A 21,196-nucleotide genomic window follows, 5' to 3' on the forward strand; every position below is an offset into this window, starting at 1 on the left:
TTTTGTACACAGTATGTCAACCAGGTCCTTGTTTGTTTATGATTCACAAAAAACTGTCATTGCTAATTGGGTATTCTGAATTACGAGTGATCCATGCAACTGTGAGAGACAGTGAACAGGAGGGACTGGTCTTGAGTATAATAGTTCAGAATGCTAGGATGAGAGGGTGTGTGTGTGTGTGTGTGTGTGTGTGTGTGTGTGTGTGTGTGTAACGCAGATGGTCAAGGCCTAAAGTCACAAAACAACAACAGAAGGAGACTCACAAGTCCTCCTCAATATGTCCAGTTTATAAACTTCAGGGTTATCTGTTCTCACACCTGTCAGGTCCAGAGCTGACGTCTGCTAGCTGTATGTTTTTCTACCTGGGAGTTTGTGTTTCTACCAGGTGGCTCAGTTGGGGAAACAATGTCATATTTATTCGAGACATAATGTTCTGAGCGACTTAACAGACGCGCCGTGCGAGCGAGCTAGCTTGTGTGTGTCTAGCGTTGTTGTTCATTTGCATTTTTTTCCTCCCCCGTTGTTTCGCTTGAACAGAGCTGCAGATGATTCAACAGAGGGGTTTGTTTGATTTCGAAAGCTGCAGCGTTTGTTCGTGGGAGAGAATACACACGTCAAGTTTGTTGTCGTTTGATTGAAACTAGCTTGTTTCATTCTCGTTCCCCTCCACGGTTCTCAGGCAGGAGCGGTTGTTGTGTTGTAACTGACTTTTATAATACTTCACTATCATGGACAGACAGCTTTGCCCTTGTATGCTACAATTTAACAGTTAACTAACAATTTATACTCTGTAATACCTTTTTGGCATCATGCACAGACTTTTGTAAAAGCTTTTTTTCTGTAATGAATGAATATGTTAATTAAAATACAAATTTGAAGAGACAGCGACACATGGATACTGTTATTTTTCGTCTTGTGATGTGTCTGCCTGGGATGGGTTCAAAACAGTCTCACCTATGTCCTGTAGACTTCTCACCTTCTGCATGTAGACTTGACCTCTGACCTTCTACCTGTAAACGTGTAGTTAAATATATCGTTAGCCTCATAGCATAATTGCCTAAGTTATGCTTCACTTGTGGTCAGCCGAGCCATCTTTGTATGTAGTGTCAAAAATGCCTAAGATGTCAAAGAGATGACTTGGGCAGATAGTGATTTTGGAATATAACAACAAGCATTCTGATAGGCTGATGTCATAGTAGGTAATAATGCACAGTGAATCAGCAGTGTTCGGAGAGCAGAGTTAGGCAGATATCTCAATTTGGCCAAAATATGACTTCGGCAATTATGCTATGAGGCTAATGATATGTTAGTTCCTTTTTTATATGAATGACTTTAACTTATGCAAATGTTACTAAACTTAGTTATAATAGAATAGTAAAGCCTTTGGGCAAGCAAGGAGAAAACCATAGACCAATTATGCCATATTGACTAATTTCTGCCTAAAACCCAGACCCAAACTAAAGTACTTATAACATCATAAATATGACGATCAGATGCAAAAGCAGGATTCCATTTTATCCAACAGGCAACACCTTGAAGTTGTGTGTGGATATGCTCAGATGATCATAGTTCAGAATAACATAATAGGCCACATAGGACAAGGAGATACAGTACACAATCATTAAATTCAATAATCGAATTAAAGCAGAATGTGTGCCACCCAGTACTTACGTTATATAATATATACAGTATATGTGTGTGTGTGTATATATAATGTATTATCTATCTATCTATCTATCTATCTATCTATCTATCTATCTATCTATCTATCTATCTATCTATCTATCTATCTATCTACACACACACACACACACACACACACACACACACACACACACACACACACACACACACACACACACACACACACACACACACACACACACTCTCTCTCTCTATATATATATATATATATACACAGTATATATATGTGTGTGTGTGTGTGTGTGTGTGTGTGTATATATAATTTCTTACATATATATATATATATATATATATATATAGACCTATATATATATATATATTGTGTGTGTGTATATATATATATATCATTTATTACATATATATATCTATAGATCTATATATAGATATATATTGTGTGTGTATATATATCATATTATATAACACTTGGCCAGACCAGAGTGACAGGAACACCGACAGGAAGTGGCGTCGGTTCTTCGCGCAAACACTCCGCGAGCTGGCGCGCCAAATTTCAAAGGACTTCCTGGGGGAGAAAATACGCGAAAAAAACCTGCGAGAGAAAGCAGAGAGATCTAATAAAACAAGGACTTCTAAATTACACACAACTCGCAACTTAGCACAAGACTTGATCTCTCCAGACAACGTTGAACCCACCGATGGAAAAGCATCGTTGTTTTTAGGGAGTGGATGAGGATTGGAAGGGAGACTGATCATAGTGAAGCATTGTGTTTCATGTGGAGGGTGGAGGACCTTCATTCTGGGTGCATCCAGGACCCCAGCAGCTGTCTGTACGCCTGGGCTTGGCTGAGTATGTCTGCTTACTTAACTTATTGTGCCGAATATTTTGCATGATCTCATTATTGGCAAGCTTCGATTGTTTTTCTCGATGCATCATGCATACATAGCTAGTTGAATGCACTTGTGGAAATAAGCATTGCATTGGATAAAGTAGTTTGTAAGTCGGACTGACTTGTCCCATTGCAACACGCTAAACCAGCTAAAGTTAGTTAGCACTGTCAGTGATCCGGCGAATCCATTTCCCCTTTCTTTGGATGACACGACAGTCCTCTGTGTATCTATAATATAGATTATATATGTCTCATGGATCATTGCATGTGTGTCTCATTTATAAATCTAATCTCTGTCTCATATATCATCTAATTTAGAATGCACGAACTCGTGCATGCCAGCTTGCCCTCGGAATCATCTGAATAATTAATGATTGCTGTCTTTATCTGAGCATGTTAAACACAAGTCGTCCGTTTGTGGTGATAATGTCTATCTGTCTTATAATATCAGTACTATTGTCTCATGTTAGTTTTCCTTTTCTGTGTCTTTCAGATTAAGCAACAACAACAACCCACCCCTCCTCCTGAGCCTCACAACCAGTGGCTGTTTACATTTGAACCAGATAGTGGACCACATATAGTAGCAGATATTAATATCTTAGGTGGAAAATAATACATTTAACACTACCTGATTAATTGTCCACGTATAACGTTTACATATTCTAAACAAAATCTATAGGCCTATAGCTTTTAGGCTATATGTTGCATTGGTATTCATTATAATCGTACAACAACCGCAGACCGACACTGAAGCTATCCCCACACACACACATACACATACACACACACACACACACACACACACACACGACATCCTCCTCTCGCATTCATCCTAGCCACTGTCCGATCAGATTGTAAACAAAATCTATATAGCTTTTAGGCTATATGTTGCGTTGGTAGGCTATTCATTATATCATACAACAACCGCAGACCAACACTGAAGCTATCCTCACACACACACACACACACACACACACACACACACACACACACACACACACACACACACACGACACTCTCCTCTCGTCTCGCATTCATCCATCCTCGCACTGTCCAATCATGGGACATGATATCTAACAACGCTGTCTCTGATTGGCTGATTGGCTGCTCGCGGTGGTGGGTGGACAGGGAGTCTGTCTTCTGATTGGCTGTCGCCATGCTGTCGGGGGTCCAGCCCTGCTTCCAGCTGCTGAGGATCGGCCTGTCCTCCGTGGACTCGTCCCGCGACCTCTACACCTTCCGCCCGGCGCTGAGCCACTCCGTGTTCCGTCTGGGGCGTGCCGCGGAGCTGTGTGACGTCACGCTGGACTCCGCCTCCGTGTCCCGCATCCACGCCGAACTGCATGCTGGGAGGGAGACGGCGGCGGAGATGGAGGAGGGGGAGGGGCCGGTGGTGGGGGAGGAGGGCTGGAAGGTGCAGATCAAGGACCGCAGCACTCACGGTGAGAACCTTACCCTAGCTTTTTACCTTACCGTCTTTTACCTGTAACACCAGGGCTCGACATTAACGCCGTTTTACTTGTCCGGAGCAAGTAAAACTTTCGCCGGGTTTGTTTGCGCGAGCCAAACGACGCTTTGATAATATCTTCACTCACGATCATCTAGTCTAGTCTCGCGCCTGCGCCGTCTGTTGTTCTTCCTGCACACAGGTAAAAATATCCAGGATCTAGCAGCGTCGTCGTGCTCGCGCAAACAAACCCGGCGAAAGTTTTACTTGCTCCGGACAAGTAAAACAGCGTTAATGTCGAGCCCTGAACACCTTAGCCACCATACAGCCATGGTGAGAACCTTACTGTAGCTTTTTACCACCTTCTTTTACCTGTAACACCTTAACCACTATACACCCATGATGAGAACCTTACCCTAACCACTATACACCCATGGTTAGAACCTTACCCTAACCACCATACACCCATGATGAGAACCTCACCTTAACCATCATACACCCATGATGAGAACCTCACCTTAACCATCATACACCCATGATGAGAACCTTACCTTAACCACTATACAGCCATGATGAGAACCTTACCTTAACCACTATACACCCATGATGAGAACCTTACCTTAACCACCATACACCCATGATGAGAACCTTACCTTAACCACCATACACCCATGATGAGAACCTTATCTTAACCACTATACACCCATGATGAGAACCTTACCTTAACCACCATACACCCATGGTTAGACCCTTACCTTAACCACTATAGAGACATGATGAGAACCTCACCTTAGCCACTATAGAGACATGATGAGAACCTCACCTTAACCATCATACAGACATGGTTAGAACCTTACCGTAACCACTATACAACCATGGTTAGAACCTCACCTTAACCACTATACAGCCATGATGAGAACCTCACCTTAACCACCATACACCCATGGTGAGAACCTTACCTTAACCACCATACAGACATGGTTAGAACCTTACCGTAACCACTAGGGGTGTAAATCACCAGCTTCATCACGATACGATATTATATCGATTTGTTTGTATGACGATACAATGTTTGACGATATCACAATGTCAGTCACGATACGATTTCGATTCGATTCGATTCAAGATCGATATGACGATATGATCGATATCATATGCCAATCTAACACAATTATCAATTGTAATAAGTGGTAATTAACATACAGCTCATTAACATACACACACACACACACACAGGTTCAGAGAGACATCCAGTCACACACACACACGTCCACACACGTGTCACACACGTCCAGCAGGTCTGATATTGGTCTGACTGGATTCGCCTCGAAGAGTAGATGTAAAAAAATATCTTTGGTGTCCAAAACGGTCAATGTATTCGCCCATTAGACTCCCGTTAGACGCACTCTCATTAGACGCACTCACACAAGCCGAACATTTCCGAAGATTACCGGAGATTGCCGAACGCGAGAGGAGGAGGAGCCGAGAAGTGGAGCCGAGCCAGAGTAGACAGTCACACACGGTGAATGCGAACTCATTGCGAACGCGAGTATGTTCACTTCCCTGGTTCAGAGAGATGTTCCAAAATATATATTAAAAGGGATAGACTTACTGTCTCTCATCAAAAAAGAAAAACATTCGTATCTTTTTCAAGTCTCTCTCTCTCTCTGCGCGCATAAGATGACGATATAGATCGATGTTTTTACATTGCGTCGATGTAATCAGATCGTTAGTCAATGAATCGATGCATCGATGTGAATCGATGTATCGTTACACCCCTAGTAACCACTATACAACCATGGTTAGAACCGTACCTTACTGGGTGTTACCTGTTACCTTGACCACCTTTAGAGGTCTGTGGAGGAGGAGGGGGAGGCCAGGTGTGGCCTAAAGAGACGGATCTTTAGTCAGAATCACACTCAAGTGTGTTAAAGTGCACTTCAATCTTCACTTAATCTCACATTTCCTTGATTAGATTCTGTGTACTTATTCTACTGAGGTGTCTGCTGTCAGCACTGCAGAGTCACTCCCTGGGAGACCCATCTCTTCAGGCTACACCTGTCCCTCCTGAGGTGTCTGCTGTCAGCGCTGCAGAGTCACTCCCTGGGAGACCCATCTCTTCAGGCTACACCTGTCCCTCCTGAGGTGTCTGCTGTCAGCGCTGCAGAGTCACTCCCTGGGAGACCCATCTCTTCAGGCTACACCTGTCCCTCCTGAGACATCTACTACCCCTGTGGATTGTTTCCTCGGTGTCAAAATTTTTTAATATGTTATCTACGACGACTGCCAATGGCTCCAGGCCTGAGCATAGTTTATTTTTTCCTGCTATGACTGGAGGATAGATGATTCACACACTTTGTCAAATGTATTTGTTGTAAGTCACTTTGGATAACGGCGTCTGCTAAATGCCAAACGTGTAAATGTAAATGTAAATGTAAACTACTATTACTTTACTACTCCGTAGTCGTAGGTGTGTCTGTTAAGACTGTTAAAGAGGACTCTGATGTGGGTTGGGGGTTCTGTCTCTTACATTTACATGTGTGGCATTTAGCAGATGCCTTAAGCAACTTACAATCAATAAATACCAAGGGTGTAGGTTTGCATATGGATGGACATGCCCCTATTAATATTTGAGTGAACTCAAATTCGCATTATCTTTGGAGCAAAGTCATTATTAGATCATTCTAAGTCATTATTAGATCATTCCGATGTCGTCTCCCTACCAAAGCTGAGACCAAACCTACGCCCTTGATAAATACATTTGACTTAGCAAGTGAATCATCAATCCACCAGTCGTAGCAGGAAGAGTAATCTACCTCAGGCCCGGGGCTATTGGCAGTCGTCATGATAGAAAAAGAAAGAAAGAGATATATTTTTATTTTAAACAATTTATTTTATTTAAATTCTTTATTTTTATACTCTGGAGAAATAGTACAAGGGGGTAGTAGAAATCTTAGGAGACGCAGTATAGGGGGGGAGCAGGTAGGGATGCTCCAATCTGGATTTTTGGGGCCGATACCGATCACCGATTTTTTTCCTCAAGATCAACCGATACCGATACCGATACCGATTTTAAAAAAAAGACATAACTGTAGGCCTACTGACTGGATAGCCTACATATTTTTTGCTTTTTAGACAAAAGTTTTGATCCATTAGGCACCAAGCAAACGCAGACCCATTGTTATGGCATAGTAAAGCTCTGGCCTATCACCCAGTTAGGGCCTGAAGCCCAAGTCAGTCGATATGGCTGTATAAAAGACATCATAAACGTGGCCTTCATGGTTTACATACTGTTACGTCCTCCTATGTTTTCTGTTCAGTTATCTGTCTTCCCCAGAAAAAAAAAAGAAAAGAAAAACAAAAACAAAAAAAATCGGTTTTTGCGATCGGCCATTTTTGCCGATCACCGATCGAGTCATTTTGAGTGAAATCGGCCGATTTAAATCGGTGGCCGATAAATCGGAGCATCCCTAGGAGCAGGCGTCTCAGGAGACACAGTATAGGGGGGTAGTAGATGTCTCAGGAGACACAGTATAGGAGGGGAGCAGGCGTCTCAGGAGACGCAGTGCTGGGGGGTAGTAGATGTCTCAGGAGACACAGTATAGGGGGGGAGCAGGCGTCTCAGGAGACGCAGTGCTGGGGGGTAGTAGATGTCTCAGGAGACACAGTGCTGGGGGGGTAGTAGATGTCTCAGGAGACACAGTCCTGGGGGGTGCTGCTAGTAGATATCTCTTATAAGTCAGCTTCCATCCATCGGTCTGTGAAATGTCAGGCTGCATGAGACTGACAGTCCCCTCCCCTCCCCTCCCCTCAGTCTGGAGGTGGCAGTGAAACGTCCACATCAGTATTCAGCTAGGCTGTCATATCATGACCTCTCTGCTTCTGTCTCTCTCCTCCATGTATAATTGCCACTACTTTCATTCCACCTTTGACCTCCCGTCAATTACTACTGCTACTGCTGCTGCAAACTCTTGACATGGTACTATTATTATTAGTCATTACTGCTGCCACTGACACGACACCCTCAGGCACTACTGTTGACACGGTTTTATTATTACTTTTATTATTATATTGTTGATTTGTTGTTGAACGAGGAGCGTTTCACTGTTAATTATGACTGTGTGACATTTGTTTTGATTAGATTTTAGACATTCTGCTTTAATTTGATTATTAATTTAATTGTTCATTTTAATTGTTGTTTACTTCATCTCCTTGTCATGTGTAGTGTGTTATTCTGAACGCTGATCTGATCATATCCACACACTTCCACGGTGTTACTTAGGTCATGTTCTCACATGAAAGTCCAAATCGATACCCGGAGCAAGTGGATGAGTTCGCAACATTGTTGCATAAATTATTTCTCTGATTTGCGTTCTCTCAGCCATTTATGTAAACGAAGTAACATATGCAATCGAAGCAACAGACGTGGTAGTTGATTGGTCAGAAAAATTGGGAATTGTCCGTTGTCCAGATCTTATCCAGATCAACACGCGTGCGTGGACTATGGACTGCCTCGAGCAGCGTTCTCACCAAAAGCGAAGTGAAGCAAAGCGATGGATGCGTCGTTTGTAACCGAAGCGAAACCACCCTTTTCAAGCGGAGCATCCGATGGGTGTTTGCTCCGGGAGTTACTTCGAATGCGCGTTCTCACAGCTCCAAACGACGCAGAGCAAAGCGAACTTTATCCTAAATTCCGTTTCAAATGAAGCAAATGTTCTAGTGAGAACACCCCCTTAGTATATCAAATGGAATCCTGCTTTGCTTCTGATCATCATATTAGAATTTAGTTTTGAAGGTAACAAGTGTTTTTCTCATCTCCTCCTCCTCCTCTCCCCCCCCCCTCCTCCTCTCCCCCCCCCCCTCCTCCTCCTCCCCCTCCAGGCACCTGGGTGAACGAGGTGCGCCTCCAGCCCGGCGTGCGATGGGAGCTCTCGGACGGTGACACTCTCTCCTTCGGCGGCCAACAGTCGGACCAGTCGGCCAGCCCGGAGTTCTACTTCCTGTTTCAGAAGGTACTGGTGCGTCCGCTGGACTTCGACGCCATCACCCTCCCCAAGGCCGGCTCCTTCTCCTCGGACCTGCAGAACCGCATCCGCACCAGCCTGGACCGCAAGGCCAGTAGCTCCGCCCAACTGGACCTGTCGGCGCTGTCCATCAACCGCGCCACGGTCATCCTCAACTCCATCGGCAGCCTGAGCAAGATGAACGGCGCCCCCTGGACTTTCCGCAAGACGACCACGACGACCCCCGCCACGGACGGCCACGCCACGGACGCCTCCTCCTCCACCTCCTCCTCCACCACCTCCTCCTCCTCCCTCACCCCTCCTCCTCCTCTCCCCTCCTCCTCCTGCTTCGGCTCCCTGGTCTCCCCCTCCACGCCCCCCACCGCCTTCTCCGTGTCCTCGTCCTCGTCGAAGTCGGTGCCGCTGTCGTCCAAGAGTCGGCGCAAGTCGGCCCACACGGTGTTGATGGATGATGATAGTTCTGATGGAGGAGGAGGAGGACAGAGGGAGGGGGGGGGGGCGAGGGCGGGCCGGAGCGCGAGGAAGAGGAGGCGCCTCTACAAGTCCGAGTCGGAGGGGGGGTTCCACCCCCACCCCCACACCAACCCGCCCCCCCAGTCGGCGGTGGTGAAGGCGGAGCCGGGCGGAGACGCGAGGAGACGTCCGTCGCCGTTCGTCGACATGAAACGCCACGCATCCGTATCCGTGACGACCACCACCAACAAGCTTTCTGCCGTTGTCGGCGGCTGCGGGAACTTTCACGCCATCGCCGTGGGCAACGTTAACAATGCCAACAACGCCAACAAACCGCACCACCACCACCACCAGCACCGAGTGACCTTCACCTCACACAACAACAACGCCTCCTCAGGTGGTCAGGCGAGGCGGGGGGGGGTGGACGGAGGTCACGGGGGGGGCCACAACCACCACCACAACAACCATCACCACCACCGCACGCCGGGCCTGAACATGAGTCTGGCGGCATTCCGACAGCAGAGGGCGTTCTCGTCGTCCGGGGCCCTGCGGGGGGGCAGGCAGAGGGCCCACAGCCACAGCTCCCCGGTGTACTCCCCCCTGGTGGTGGGGGGGGAGAGCTACACCCTGGCCTCCCCCTCCCTCCGGCTGTGTAAGGAGGACCGCGGGAGGGGCCAGTTCGCCAGGTTTCACGTCTCCACCGGGTGAGTAATTTTTTGCTTTTGTTTTTTGTTGTTTATTGTTGTTTTTTTATGTCGTATGCACCGATCTTACCTGGGGGGTGTTCCATCAATGTGGCTAAAAGAAAACCCAGCCTTATTTTTTTGATAACTAGTGAGATTAATAAGCCTGAATTTTCCTTAAGTGATTTGTCGGTTTCAAATTCAGAACTGTGTGGTCTAGCGAGATAAGGAATCAATTAACATCGATTAACATAATCAAACCATACAGTCGACACTTAATCCAAAATTTGGCGTGAAGAATTTGCAGCGTATAAATCCCGCAGCAAGTCTTTAAATAAAACCGTATCCCCCTCTTCCTCTCCTCCTCCGCAGCAAACGCCGCGGCCGCCCGAGGAAACACCCTCCTCTGCCACGGCCCTCCCTCCCTTCCCTCCCTTCCCTCCCTTCCCCCTCTTCCTCCTCCTCCTCCTCCTGCTCCTCCTCCTCCTCCTCCTCCTCCTCCTCTTCCTCCTCCTCCTCGGACGATGACGAAGAGGGCCCCGCGCAGGGGGTGGAGCCGTGCGCCGCGCCGCAGTGCCGCATGCCGCAGCAGGAGACGGTGCAGTGGATCCAATGCGACGTGTGCGACGCCTGGTACCACCTGGACTGCCTGCACTGCGACCGCAGGAGTCTGCTGCAGGACCCCAACGCAGACTTCCACTGCGGCTGCTGCTAGTCCAGAGACCCCCCACCTGTTGCCCCCACCCCCCTGTCTCTGTTCCCTGCCCCCCTGTCCACCACACTAGTGTTGTTCCGATACCATTTTTTGATCCCGATACCGATACCTGACCGTGCAGTACTTGCCGATACCGAGTACCGATCCGATACCACGGCGTTTGAAAAAAACAAAAAAAAAAACATGTTTTTTGAGCCGCATACTCACCTCGATGTAAAATTATTGCTAACACTTAGTCTGGCACTGCTCAAAACCTTTGTAAAACAGGAAAAAATACCAACAGAGAGTGAATACTATAGAACTTTTTTTTATTGTCTACCTGGTATGGTGACAAAAAATCAACCCCTTATAAAACCTGAAATGTGGCTCTCACAGATGCCAATCAGTGCAATATCCATTTAAGATATAAAACAGTCGTAGTAGTAGTGCAACAGCAAGTGAACATTTACAAACAAAATAACGTTAGTACTTTAAAAAAAATTGAAAAAAAAATTTGAATTTTTTTTTTGTTAGTACTCGCCGATACCGATACCAGCATTTTTGTGTGTATCGGTGGCCATGCCGATACTAGTATCGGTATCGGAACAACACTACACCACACCCTCCCTGTCCCCCACCCTCCCTGTCCCCCACCACCCACCCCTCCCCTGTCCCCCACTCTCCCTGTCCCCCACCGCCCCGGTCCTCTGTCCACCCCCTTGTCCCACCACCCCTCCCTGTCCCCCTCCCCCCCCTACACTAGAGCACACAATCATCAGACAAGGACGACTTGTTTCTTGTTTGGGAGAGAAATTTAAAAAAAAAAGGCAAACAGACTTTTGGCTGTATTGGTGGTGATGAGATGAGGGTTTGTATAAATGACTGAATACGTTGTTGTAAAGTTTATTTTTTATCCGTGGTCACGGGGCTCTTATGAACTGCGGAGCAGAGCTGTCATGTATGTGTATATAAGTACTGGGGCCTGAGACATGGACTGTCAGGAATAAAGACCACACTCGAAGACTCCCCTCTACAGGGTCTCCTACCCCCCACCCCAGGGACTCCCACCCTGATTCCCCCTCCACAGGGTCTCCTACCCTGACTCCCAGGGACTCTCAGAAATAAAGACCACCCTCAAAGACTCCCCTCTACAGGGTCTCCTACCCCCCACCCCAGGGACTCCCACTCTGATTCTCCTCTACAGGGTTTCCCACCCATCACCGCAAGGACTCCTACACTGACTCCCCTCCACAGGGTCTCCTACCCACCACCCCAGGGTCTACCACCCTGACGCCCCACCTTAGGGTCCCCCCCACCTCAGACGCTGGACTTTTCCGTTAACGGAACGGAATGAGGAACTGTATCAGACACGTGTGTTTTGACACCACGCTGCAGATTTCTACCTCCACCTGAGCTCCCCTGATCTCCACCTGACTTCCCCTCAGCTCAGCTCCACCTGGGTGACTAAAGATGTCTTGAGTGGCTACTGTTAGCGAGCGGTCTCTCTCTCTTTCTCCTCTCTCTCTCTCTCCCTCCCTCCCTCTTGCTCCCCCCTCTCTCTCTCTCCAGAGAACAGCAAAGCGTCAAGCAGCGGTTAGCGGTTCTCTCTAATTGGCCGATCGTCTTGAGTGGCGATGAGTTGGGTGGCAGGATCAGGTAGAGACGTCGTAGCCATGGCGACCTGGCTGGTTGGCAGGGTCAGGTAGAGAGACGGCGTGGGCGTCTCACATCAGGAGGAGCTGGACACTCAGGACCTCACCTGGCAGCCGGCCAGGCGCTAACAAGGCTAATTAGCCCCGAGGTGGACAGAGACATAGTGACTCACAGACAGAGACACTGGACCCCTGCTGGGCTGGGCTGTCTGGAGGCTCCCTGGGGGGGGAGGGGGAGACAGGACTGACTGCTGCCTCTAGGAGGGAGGGAGGCTGGGGGAGGTAGACATGGGGAGGCTGGTGGAGGTAGACATCGGAGGATGGGCTCGCTGTAATGTGTGGAAATGGAATCAGTAATGGTGTTTCATACCACTCCATGCGTTACAACGAACCCTGTCCTCCGATTTCTACCTCCACCAGCCTCCCCTGAGCTCAGCTCCCACCCAGGGTGAGTAGAGATGTCTACCCAGATACAAGACAAGACTGTGGGGTGTTCTGTGTTCTGACTGTCTTTAAGGGCTGTTTTGTTCTCTGGTTTGAATCTGTACTTTCTTTCTCTGTAACTCCTTGATTGTTCTGACGCCTGTTTCAGATTTATATGAACCTGTATGCAGAGTATTGTTGTTGCTTTCTTTGTTGTTCAATTTAACACAAGCTTTACGGAGACGACAGTTCGCTTTAGAAACGGCGAACGCATATCCGTCTGTCAATGTCGTCGTACTTTTAAAAACAGATTTTGTTTTTGTCAGAATGTCGAACATGATTACATAACATATGTCACACTGTCATCACTTTAATGAGTATAATTAACTGTCATAACTGGCAATCATAACAAAGTTTCACAGTTGTTTGTTTCACATGATTGGCATTTGTCTTCAAAGTTATCAGGGAAGAAATAAAAAAAATAAAGGTATTTAAAAGCAAATGGCTGCCGGCCTTTTATTCCCTCATGAGTGTCTCATCATAATGGATGTTTCTATTAATTAGACACAAAGACAGAGAGAAAAATATCTCTCTTTCTGGGGGAGGTAGACATGGGAGGACAGGGGAGGCTGGTGGAGGTAGACATGGGAGGACAGGGGAGGCTGGTGGAGGTAGACATGGGAGGACAGGGGAGGTAGACATGGGAGGACAGGGGGAGGATGGTGGAGGTAGACATGGGAGGACAGGGGAGGCTGGTGGAGGTAGACATGGGAGGACAGGGGGAGGCTGGTGGAGGTAGACATGGGAGGACAGGGGAGGCTGGTGGAGGTAGACATGGGAGGACAGGGGAGGTAGACATGGGAGGACAGGGGGAGGCTGGTGGAGGTAGACATGGGAGGACAGGGGAGGCTGGTGGAGGTAGACATGGGAGGACAGGGGAGGCTGGTGGAGGTAGACAGGGGAGGCTGGGGGAGGTAGACAGGGGAGGCTGGGGGAGGTAGACAGGGGAGGCTGGGGAGGCTGGTGGAGGTAGACATGGGAGGACAGGGGAGGCTGGTGGAGGTAGACATGGGAGGACAGGGGAGGCTGGTGGAGGTAGACAGGGGAGGCTAGTGGAGGTAGACATGGGAGGACAGGGGAGGTAGACATGGGAGGACAGGGGAGGCTGGTGGAGGTGGAAATCGGAGGACGTGGGGTCATTATAATGCATGGAACGGGATCAGGAACGATGTTTGATCCCATGCCATGCATTACAATGAGCACCTGTCCTCCGATTTCTACCTCCCCCTGTTGTTGCCGTGGTTACGGCCGAGGCTGCCAACAGCAAAGAGACAGACAGACAGACAGGTCTTTGGTTTACATGTTTTATTCAACAAGACAATGATCCATAAAACATAGAACAAGAAGTTTCCCCATAAAGCATACAAAACGAAAGACCTGTTAAAATAATAAAAATCATTAAAAATGATACCCAGTGTCTGTCTGGCTCTCCCTCACACAGCTCAGAGGTCAACCCCAGTGTGTCTACATCTCCCTTTTTAATAAGACCGAAAAATGTAAATGTGAAAAAATAAAATAAAAATGAATAAGCTTAAGATAACACAACGAAAGGCACGTCTGGCATGGTGACAGAAAACAGTGGTGTTGCGAGACTAACCAGGGGGAGGAGCTTAACCAGGGGGAGGAGTCTAACTAGGGGAAAACTAACCAGGGGAGGAGGAGACTAACTAGGGGGAGGAGTCTAACTAGGGGAGGAGCTTAACTAGGGGGAGGAGCTTAACTAGGGGGAGGAGTCTAACCAGGGGGAGGAGCTTAACTAGGGGGAGGAGTCTAACCAGGGGGAGGAGCTTAACCAGGGGGAGGAGACTAACTAGGGGGAGGAGACTAACCAGGGAGAGGAGCTTAACTAGGGGGAGGAGTCTAACCAGGGGGAGGAGCTTAACCAGGGGGAGGAGACTAACTAGGGGGAGGAGACTAACCAGGGGGAGGAGCTTAACTAGGGGGAGGAGTCTAACCAGGGGGAGGAGCTTAACCAGGGGGAGGAGACTAACTAGGGGAGGAGCTTAACCAGGGGGAGGAGTCTAACTAGGGGAGGAGCTTAACCAGGGGGAGGAGTCTAACCAGGGGGAGGAGTCTAACTAGGGGGAGGAGCTTAACCAGGGGGAGGAGTCTAACTAGGGGGAGGAGACTAACTAGGGGAGGAGTCTAACCAGGGGGAGGAGTCTAACTAGGGGGAGGAGACTAACTAGGGGAGGAGTCTAACCAGGGGGAGGAGACTAACTAGGGGAGGAGTCTAACCAGGGGGAGGAGTCTAACTAGGGGGAGGAGCTTAACCAGGGGGAGGAGTCTAACCAGGGGGAGGAGTCTAACCAAGAGGAGGAGACTAACCAGAGGAGGGGAGGAGTCTAACCAGGGGGAGGAGGAGACAGGGTTCTAACGAGTATCGTTGTTGCCAATATTCACAGTTTAGTATTTCTGGCATGGAACCCGTTAGGGAAGGGAAGACAACGCTTGGCGAACACACTGCAGCCCCAGAGGAAAGGAACAACGCAACAGAACAAACTACCGTCGGTCTCTGATCTCAGACTGATCACCACGTGTCTCCAACCATTTCTTTTTGCTGGATAATAATCAAACACCAACATGTATTCGTGTTCAGGGCAGGCTCTCGGGCAATACATTAAACAGTATTATATCGACAACGATAATGAAACGATACGTAAAATACACTTTAAATAAAAACGACATAAAATCTGAAAAATAAAATACAATACAATCATTTAAAAAAAAAGAAATTAAAGCGTCACAGTTTCAGACAGACAAAACACTAATGTTTCACTAATTAATTTCCCTTTCGATAGTGATATGAAAACACACACGTGATTGTCTGTTACTGCGCCATCGTCGATCCCCGGCCACGTGCTTTAATTTAATTTAATTTAATTTAATTAGTGGCGTCACACTTTACGGTTTATTTTTTCCCGCACGAGAAAAGATTGATCTACCCATAGTTCCATGCAGCATGCAGACGACGTTCCCTTTTTAAAGAACCACCGGGAGAACACCCCCCCCCCTTTAAAGAAACACCGGAGAACACCCCCCCCCCCCTTTTAAAGAAACACCAGAGACCACCCCCCCCTTTAAAGAAGCACCAGAGACCCCCCCACCACCCCCCTTTAAAGAAACACCAGAGACCACCAAAGCGCCACCAAAGCCGATGACAGTTGGTTCAAAAGTGATTGTCACATCAGAAAGGACAAGTATTGCATTGATGCACCGGCTGTGAGGGATGAGAGGATGATGATGGGAGGATGAGGATGAGGATGATGGGAGGATGAGGAGGAAGAGGAGTGGCAGGCAGGAGATGCAATCTATCTCTCTATCCGTCTGGCTGGCCCGCCTTATCTTTTAATCTATCTATCCATCCATCTACCTATCTATGTACCGGTATCTATCCATCCATCCATCTATCCATCCATCCATCTATCTATGAATCTATCTATCCATCTCTGTATCTCTATTCGTCCGGTCTGTCTTTTTAATCCATCTATTTATGTATTATATATATATCTATAGTATCTATTCATCTACTGTATCTACCATGGGAGGCTTGTGGAGGTAGAAATCGGAGGCCGGACTCATCGTGATGCATGGAACAGACGCAGACGGACCCCCCATGCATTACAATGAGGCCCGTCCTCCTATTTCTACCTCCCCCAGCCTCCCCTGCTATTAACACAGGCTACATACCGTACATACATTTATATAATGTTCATGTGCTCTCTGACTCTCTCTCTGGTTCCTGTCAACAAGCTACAAATAGACCAATTACAGTCCAATGTTCGCGTCGCCACGGCGACTGTATTATGCCCTCGTAGGTTTTTGTGCGATTCAAGCTCTTTGGCACACACACCGAGAGACTCCCTTTCATCTTGTTCATATAACTGAGCAAGAACACAATTTTTTTTAATTTTCAACCGTCTTGTGTATTGCACTCTGTGGAGAAGGTCCATTAGCTCACCCCCTGGCTGGCCGACACGCTGAGAGCTAGCCGGCGTCTTAGCGCTTAACTGCCACGTCGGCGGACACTTTGTGCTTGAAGGAGCGGAGGACCGTAACTGTGGGTTGGTTGAGGAACGAACGGAGGCTGGTGGAGGTAGAAATCAGGGGAGGACGGGGCTGGCGGCGTGTAACTAACGCACAGAACGGGGGAATGAGGATCGGTATATCGAGCTACGGAGTAACCGTGGGTTACAGCGAGCTCGTTCCCTCTCGTTCCCTCTCGTTTCCTACCTCCGCCAGGCTCCCCCGAGGCGGCGGAATGTGACGAGCTCAACGACATTCAAAAAATGAAGACGGCGGGCAGAGCCTCGTAAAAAAAATGTCCGTGGGAACATCTAGCCAACTGTGCTTAACGAGTGTGCTTTAACAAGTGTGTTTTTTTAACGAGTGGGATTTAACAAGCCACCAATCATGCCATGCAGAATAAAGGAGTAAAAATCCACAGTTTTTTTTGTTTTTGTTTTTTTCGCTTTCTTTTTTTCGGGGGGATTCAAAAACATCATCAGCATCGTGAAACCTCAAGATAATACCGTAATACCCGTTAAAGTAAAAATGCACATTTTCAATTCCTCACATAGAAACTGACACCACTCCTCTATGGTAGAGGCACTGGAAAACACCTACACTCAAATGTATTATTTTTTTCATGTGCACATATGTTTCACCAACAATATATTAATCAAATCATCAATATTATTTACAGTGTTCATTGATCATTTTGGTACTCTGACATCTACTAAAGACCAACTCGAGACAGCCAAGCGTAATCGCTCGTCAATGCAATTTTTCCACATAATGTGTGTGTGTATCAATACAGAAAAAGGCTTTTAAAATCAGACAAAATATAAAAATACATATTTTGCTATATGTCAAATATCCAGCACGTATCAGAGAACATAACCATTTTAATGTAATTATAAAATGGTAATAATGGCAGTATTTATTCCAATAAATGCTGTGTATCTTGACATACTGAAAATACATTCCTTATATTTTGACGTTAATTTGACAAATGTTGGCGTGGATGTGTGGGGGGGGGGGGGGATACGGCACTCGCGCTGATAATTGTGTACGCTCTTGTGTGCTTTTCTGTAAACCAAAACGACACATTTTCTCACCCTAATAATGCAGTTATGCGAACTCTTGCGATTCAGACACAAAAACGTTGTTTTAAAACTTAAAACATGAATCATGAGTCTAAAGTCATGTTGCCATGTCAACGGAGGAGAGCAACTGTAACTTTAAACTCTCACATACATTTTTTTCAAACTGCCAAAAAACCCAACCGACAACTGTTCTTTTTCGGTTTGAAAATGCTAAGATGCTAACAACCTACTGGGCTGTTAGCCAGAACTAGCAAGAGTGGGCAAAACGGCATTATTAAGGTTGGGCCTCGCCCCCGGGAGGGCTGGCGTGGTGGCGGGGCCGATGATGATGTGCAGCCTGACTGGACTGCCGCGTCATTCGACATAGCCGAGGCTCTGTGCCGGGGAGGGGGTGGGACAGGGCAGGGGGGGGGGGGGGGGCTGGGCAGGGCGGTAGGGGGGTCATAGGTCACGGTGGGGGGGCTGCTACACGTACATGGCGGAGGACACGAAGCTCTCGCCGCGGGCCACGGTCGAGGACGGCGGCTCCACGTTCACCACCTCGTGGTCGTCGTGGTTACCCTCCGCCAGGGGGGCCGGGGGGGGAGGGGGCGTGGCCGAGTACGGCGGCAGGGAGTCGCTCTGGGACTCGTCCGCGTTGTCGTACGGCACCGCCTCCTCCAGGCCTGAGGGGGCGCCACCGTTGGCAGCAGCGACGCCGCCACCGCCGCCTCCTGGGTTGTTGTCGTCATCGTCAGCGTCCAGGTCCTGAAACAAGGAGAGAAAAGGGCTGAAACATGGACAGAAACATGGACAGGGCAGGGCTGAAACATGGACAGGGCAGGGCTGAAACATGGACAGGGCAGGGCTGAAACATGGACAGGGCATGGCTGAAACATGGACAGGGCATGGCTGAAACATGGACAGGGCAGGGCTGAAACATGGACAGGGCAGGGCTGAAACATGGACAGGGCAGGGCTGAAACATGGACAGAGCATAGCTGAAACATGGACCGGGCAGGGCTGAAACATGGACAGGGCAGGGCTGAAACATGGACAGGGCAGGGCTGAAACATGGACAGGGCAGGGCTGAAACATGGACAGGGCAGGGCTGAAACATGGACAGGGCAGGGCTGAAACATGGACAGAGCATAGCTGAAACATGGACCGGGCAGGGCTGAAACATGGACAGGGCAGGGCTGAAACATGGACAGGGCAGGGCTGAAACATGGACAGGGCAGGGCTGAAACATGGACAGGGCAGGGCTGAAACATGGACAGAGCAGGGCTGAAACATGGACAGGGCAGGGCTGAAACATGGACAGGGCAGGGCTGAAACATGGACAGGGCAGGGCTGAAACATGGACAGGGCAGGGCTGAAACATGGACAGGGCATGGCTGAAACACTCGCTACTACTAAATGATGATCTTTTAAAAAAGAAAAATAGACACACACACACATACACACACACAGCCACCCTCCCCTTTTTTTTTTTTACACTAGCCATTGCTACTAGCTAGCTTACATCACAAAATGTACTACCCAGACCATCGAGGCAAGATCTACTATGTTTACAAGGGATGTTTTTGATTGGGTCTACTTCCTGTAAGGAGCTACGATGTTGACACCAGCATGGCCGAACCACCAGGGAGAAACCCATCTTCTGAGCCAACAACAAACCCATCCCCTAACCCATCCCCTAACCCTAACACTGGTGGAGGAGACAGGTGAACAGGTAGAATAATAATACATGTTTACAAGGGATGTTTCTGATTGGGTCTACTTCCTGTAAGGAGCTACCAAGTTGACACCAGCATGGCCGAACCACCCGGGACTCGGAGAAACCCATCCTCTGAGCCAACAGCCAATAGAAAGGCTGGTGGAGGAGCTATTACTGTTAAACTCTCTCGCTGCTGCACGATCCCTGCAGACTGCTCCTGCCCATTATTTGCTGAAGTACAGTGAACATTCACACACACACACACACACACACACACACACACACACACACACACACACACACACACACACACGCACATTGTGTACTGAGGCTCCCGAGAGACAGACACCCTTAATTAGGCCCAGATACTGCTTTAATTTGACTATTGTTTACCTTATCCCCTTATCATGTGTATGTGTCCTCTTCCCTCCCCTCCCCTCTCCTCCCCCCTCCCCCCCCTCCTCTCCTCTCCTCTCCTCCGCTCCTTAATTAGGCCCAGAGTCTGCTTTAATTTGAGTATTGTTTACTTCATCTCCTTGTCATGTGTACGTGTCCTCTCCTCTCTCTCCTCTCTCTCTCCTGCATGTCAGCCCTCCTCTCTCTCTCTCTCTCTCTCTCTCTCACCCATCCTTCCTGTCAATCTCTACTGTCTCTATCCTCCTCCTCTCTCTCTCTCACCCATCCTTCCTGTCAATCTCTACTGTCTCTATCCTCCTCTTTCTCTCTCTCTCACCCATTCTTCCTGTCAATCTCTACTGTCTCTATCTCATTAAAGCAGAAATGCCCCCCCCCAAAAAACTAATAAAAAAGACGGAGAGAGTCTGATGATGCGTTTCCTGTGATGCGTGCGTTTCCCCTCACCGTGACGGGCTCCCCGCCGGTCTCGTAGTACGTCTCGTTGCTGAGCGGCTGCGTCTCCGTCTCCGTGGCCAGGTCAGCGGGCTTGGTCAGCTGAGGGAGGAGGGGTCACACAGAGGTCAACGTGAGGGAGGAGGGGTCACACAGAGGTCAACGTCGGGTCATCAGGTCACTCACCAGAGATCACGCCCCATTAGCCTCATTAGCGCTGCGTTAGCGGCGAACATGGTTTATGACCGTTGAGGAGGGGGGGAGACAGGGGGGACACGCTTACTCACCATCTCAGTGGAGCTGCCGGCCTTCATCGGGGGAGGGGGCTTGTGGTTGGGGGGGCCGCTGATTGGACGAGAGAGAGAAAGAGGCGGGAGGGGAGAGGGTTAGCGTTAGCGTCCCTAGCTCTATCCGTAGCTAATAACAGAACACTAACAAGGTTAACTTTGGAGGAAAGAAAAGAGAGGTTTCATTTGTGGCATGAGTCACACGTCCATCGACACCAGGGGAGGCTGGTAGAGGGCTGGGGGAGGTAGAACACCAGGGGAGGCTGGGG

The 21,196-nt window shown here is 48.4% G+C and overlaps 1 protein-coding gene across 1 annotated transcript; it reads left to right on the forward strand.

The window, feature by feature from the left end:
* Positions 1–3,705: 3,705 nt before the first annotated feature.
* On the forward strand, positions 3,706–10,871 carry tcf19l (transcription factor 19 (SC1), like; the record flags this gene model as incomplete). The annotated part of the gene is made up of 4 exons (XM_080531949.1): positions 3,706–3,991; positions 8,878–9,878; positions 9,993–10,177; positions 10,529–10,871. 4 exons carry the CDS (start codon positions 3,706–3,708, stop codon positions 10,869–10,871), a joined length of 1,815 nt encoding a protein of 604 aa, XP_080388075.1.
* Between the last annotated feature and the right edge of the window lie 10,325 nt (positions 10,872–21,196).

Source organism: Nansenia antarctica (assembly GCF_963989245.1).
Source record: "Nansenia antarctica genome assembly, chromosome: 5".
Lineage (NCBI taxonomy): Eukaryota > Metazoa > Chordata > Actinopteri > Argentiniformes > Microstomatidae > Nansenia > Nansenia antarctica.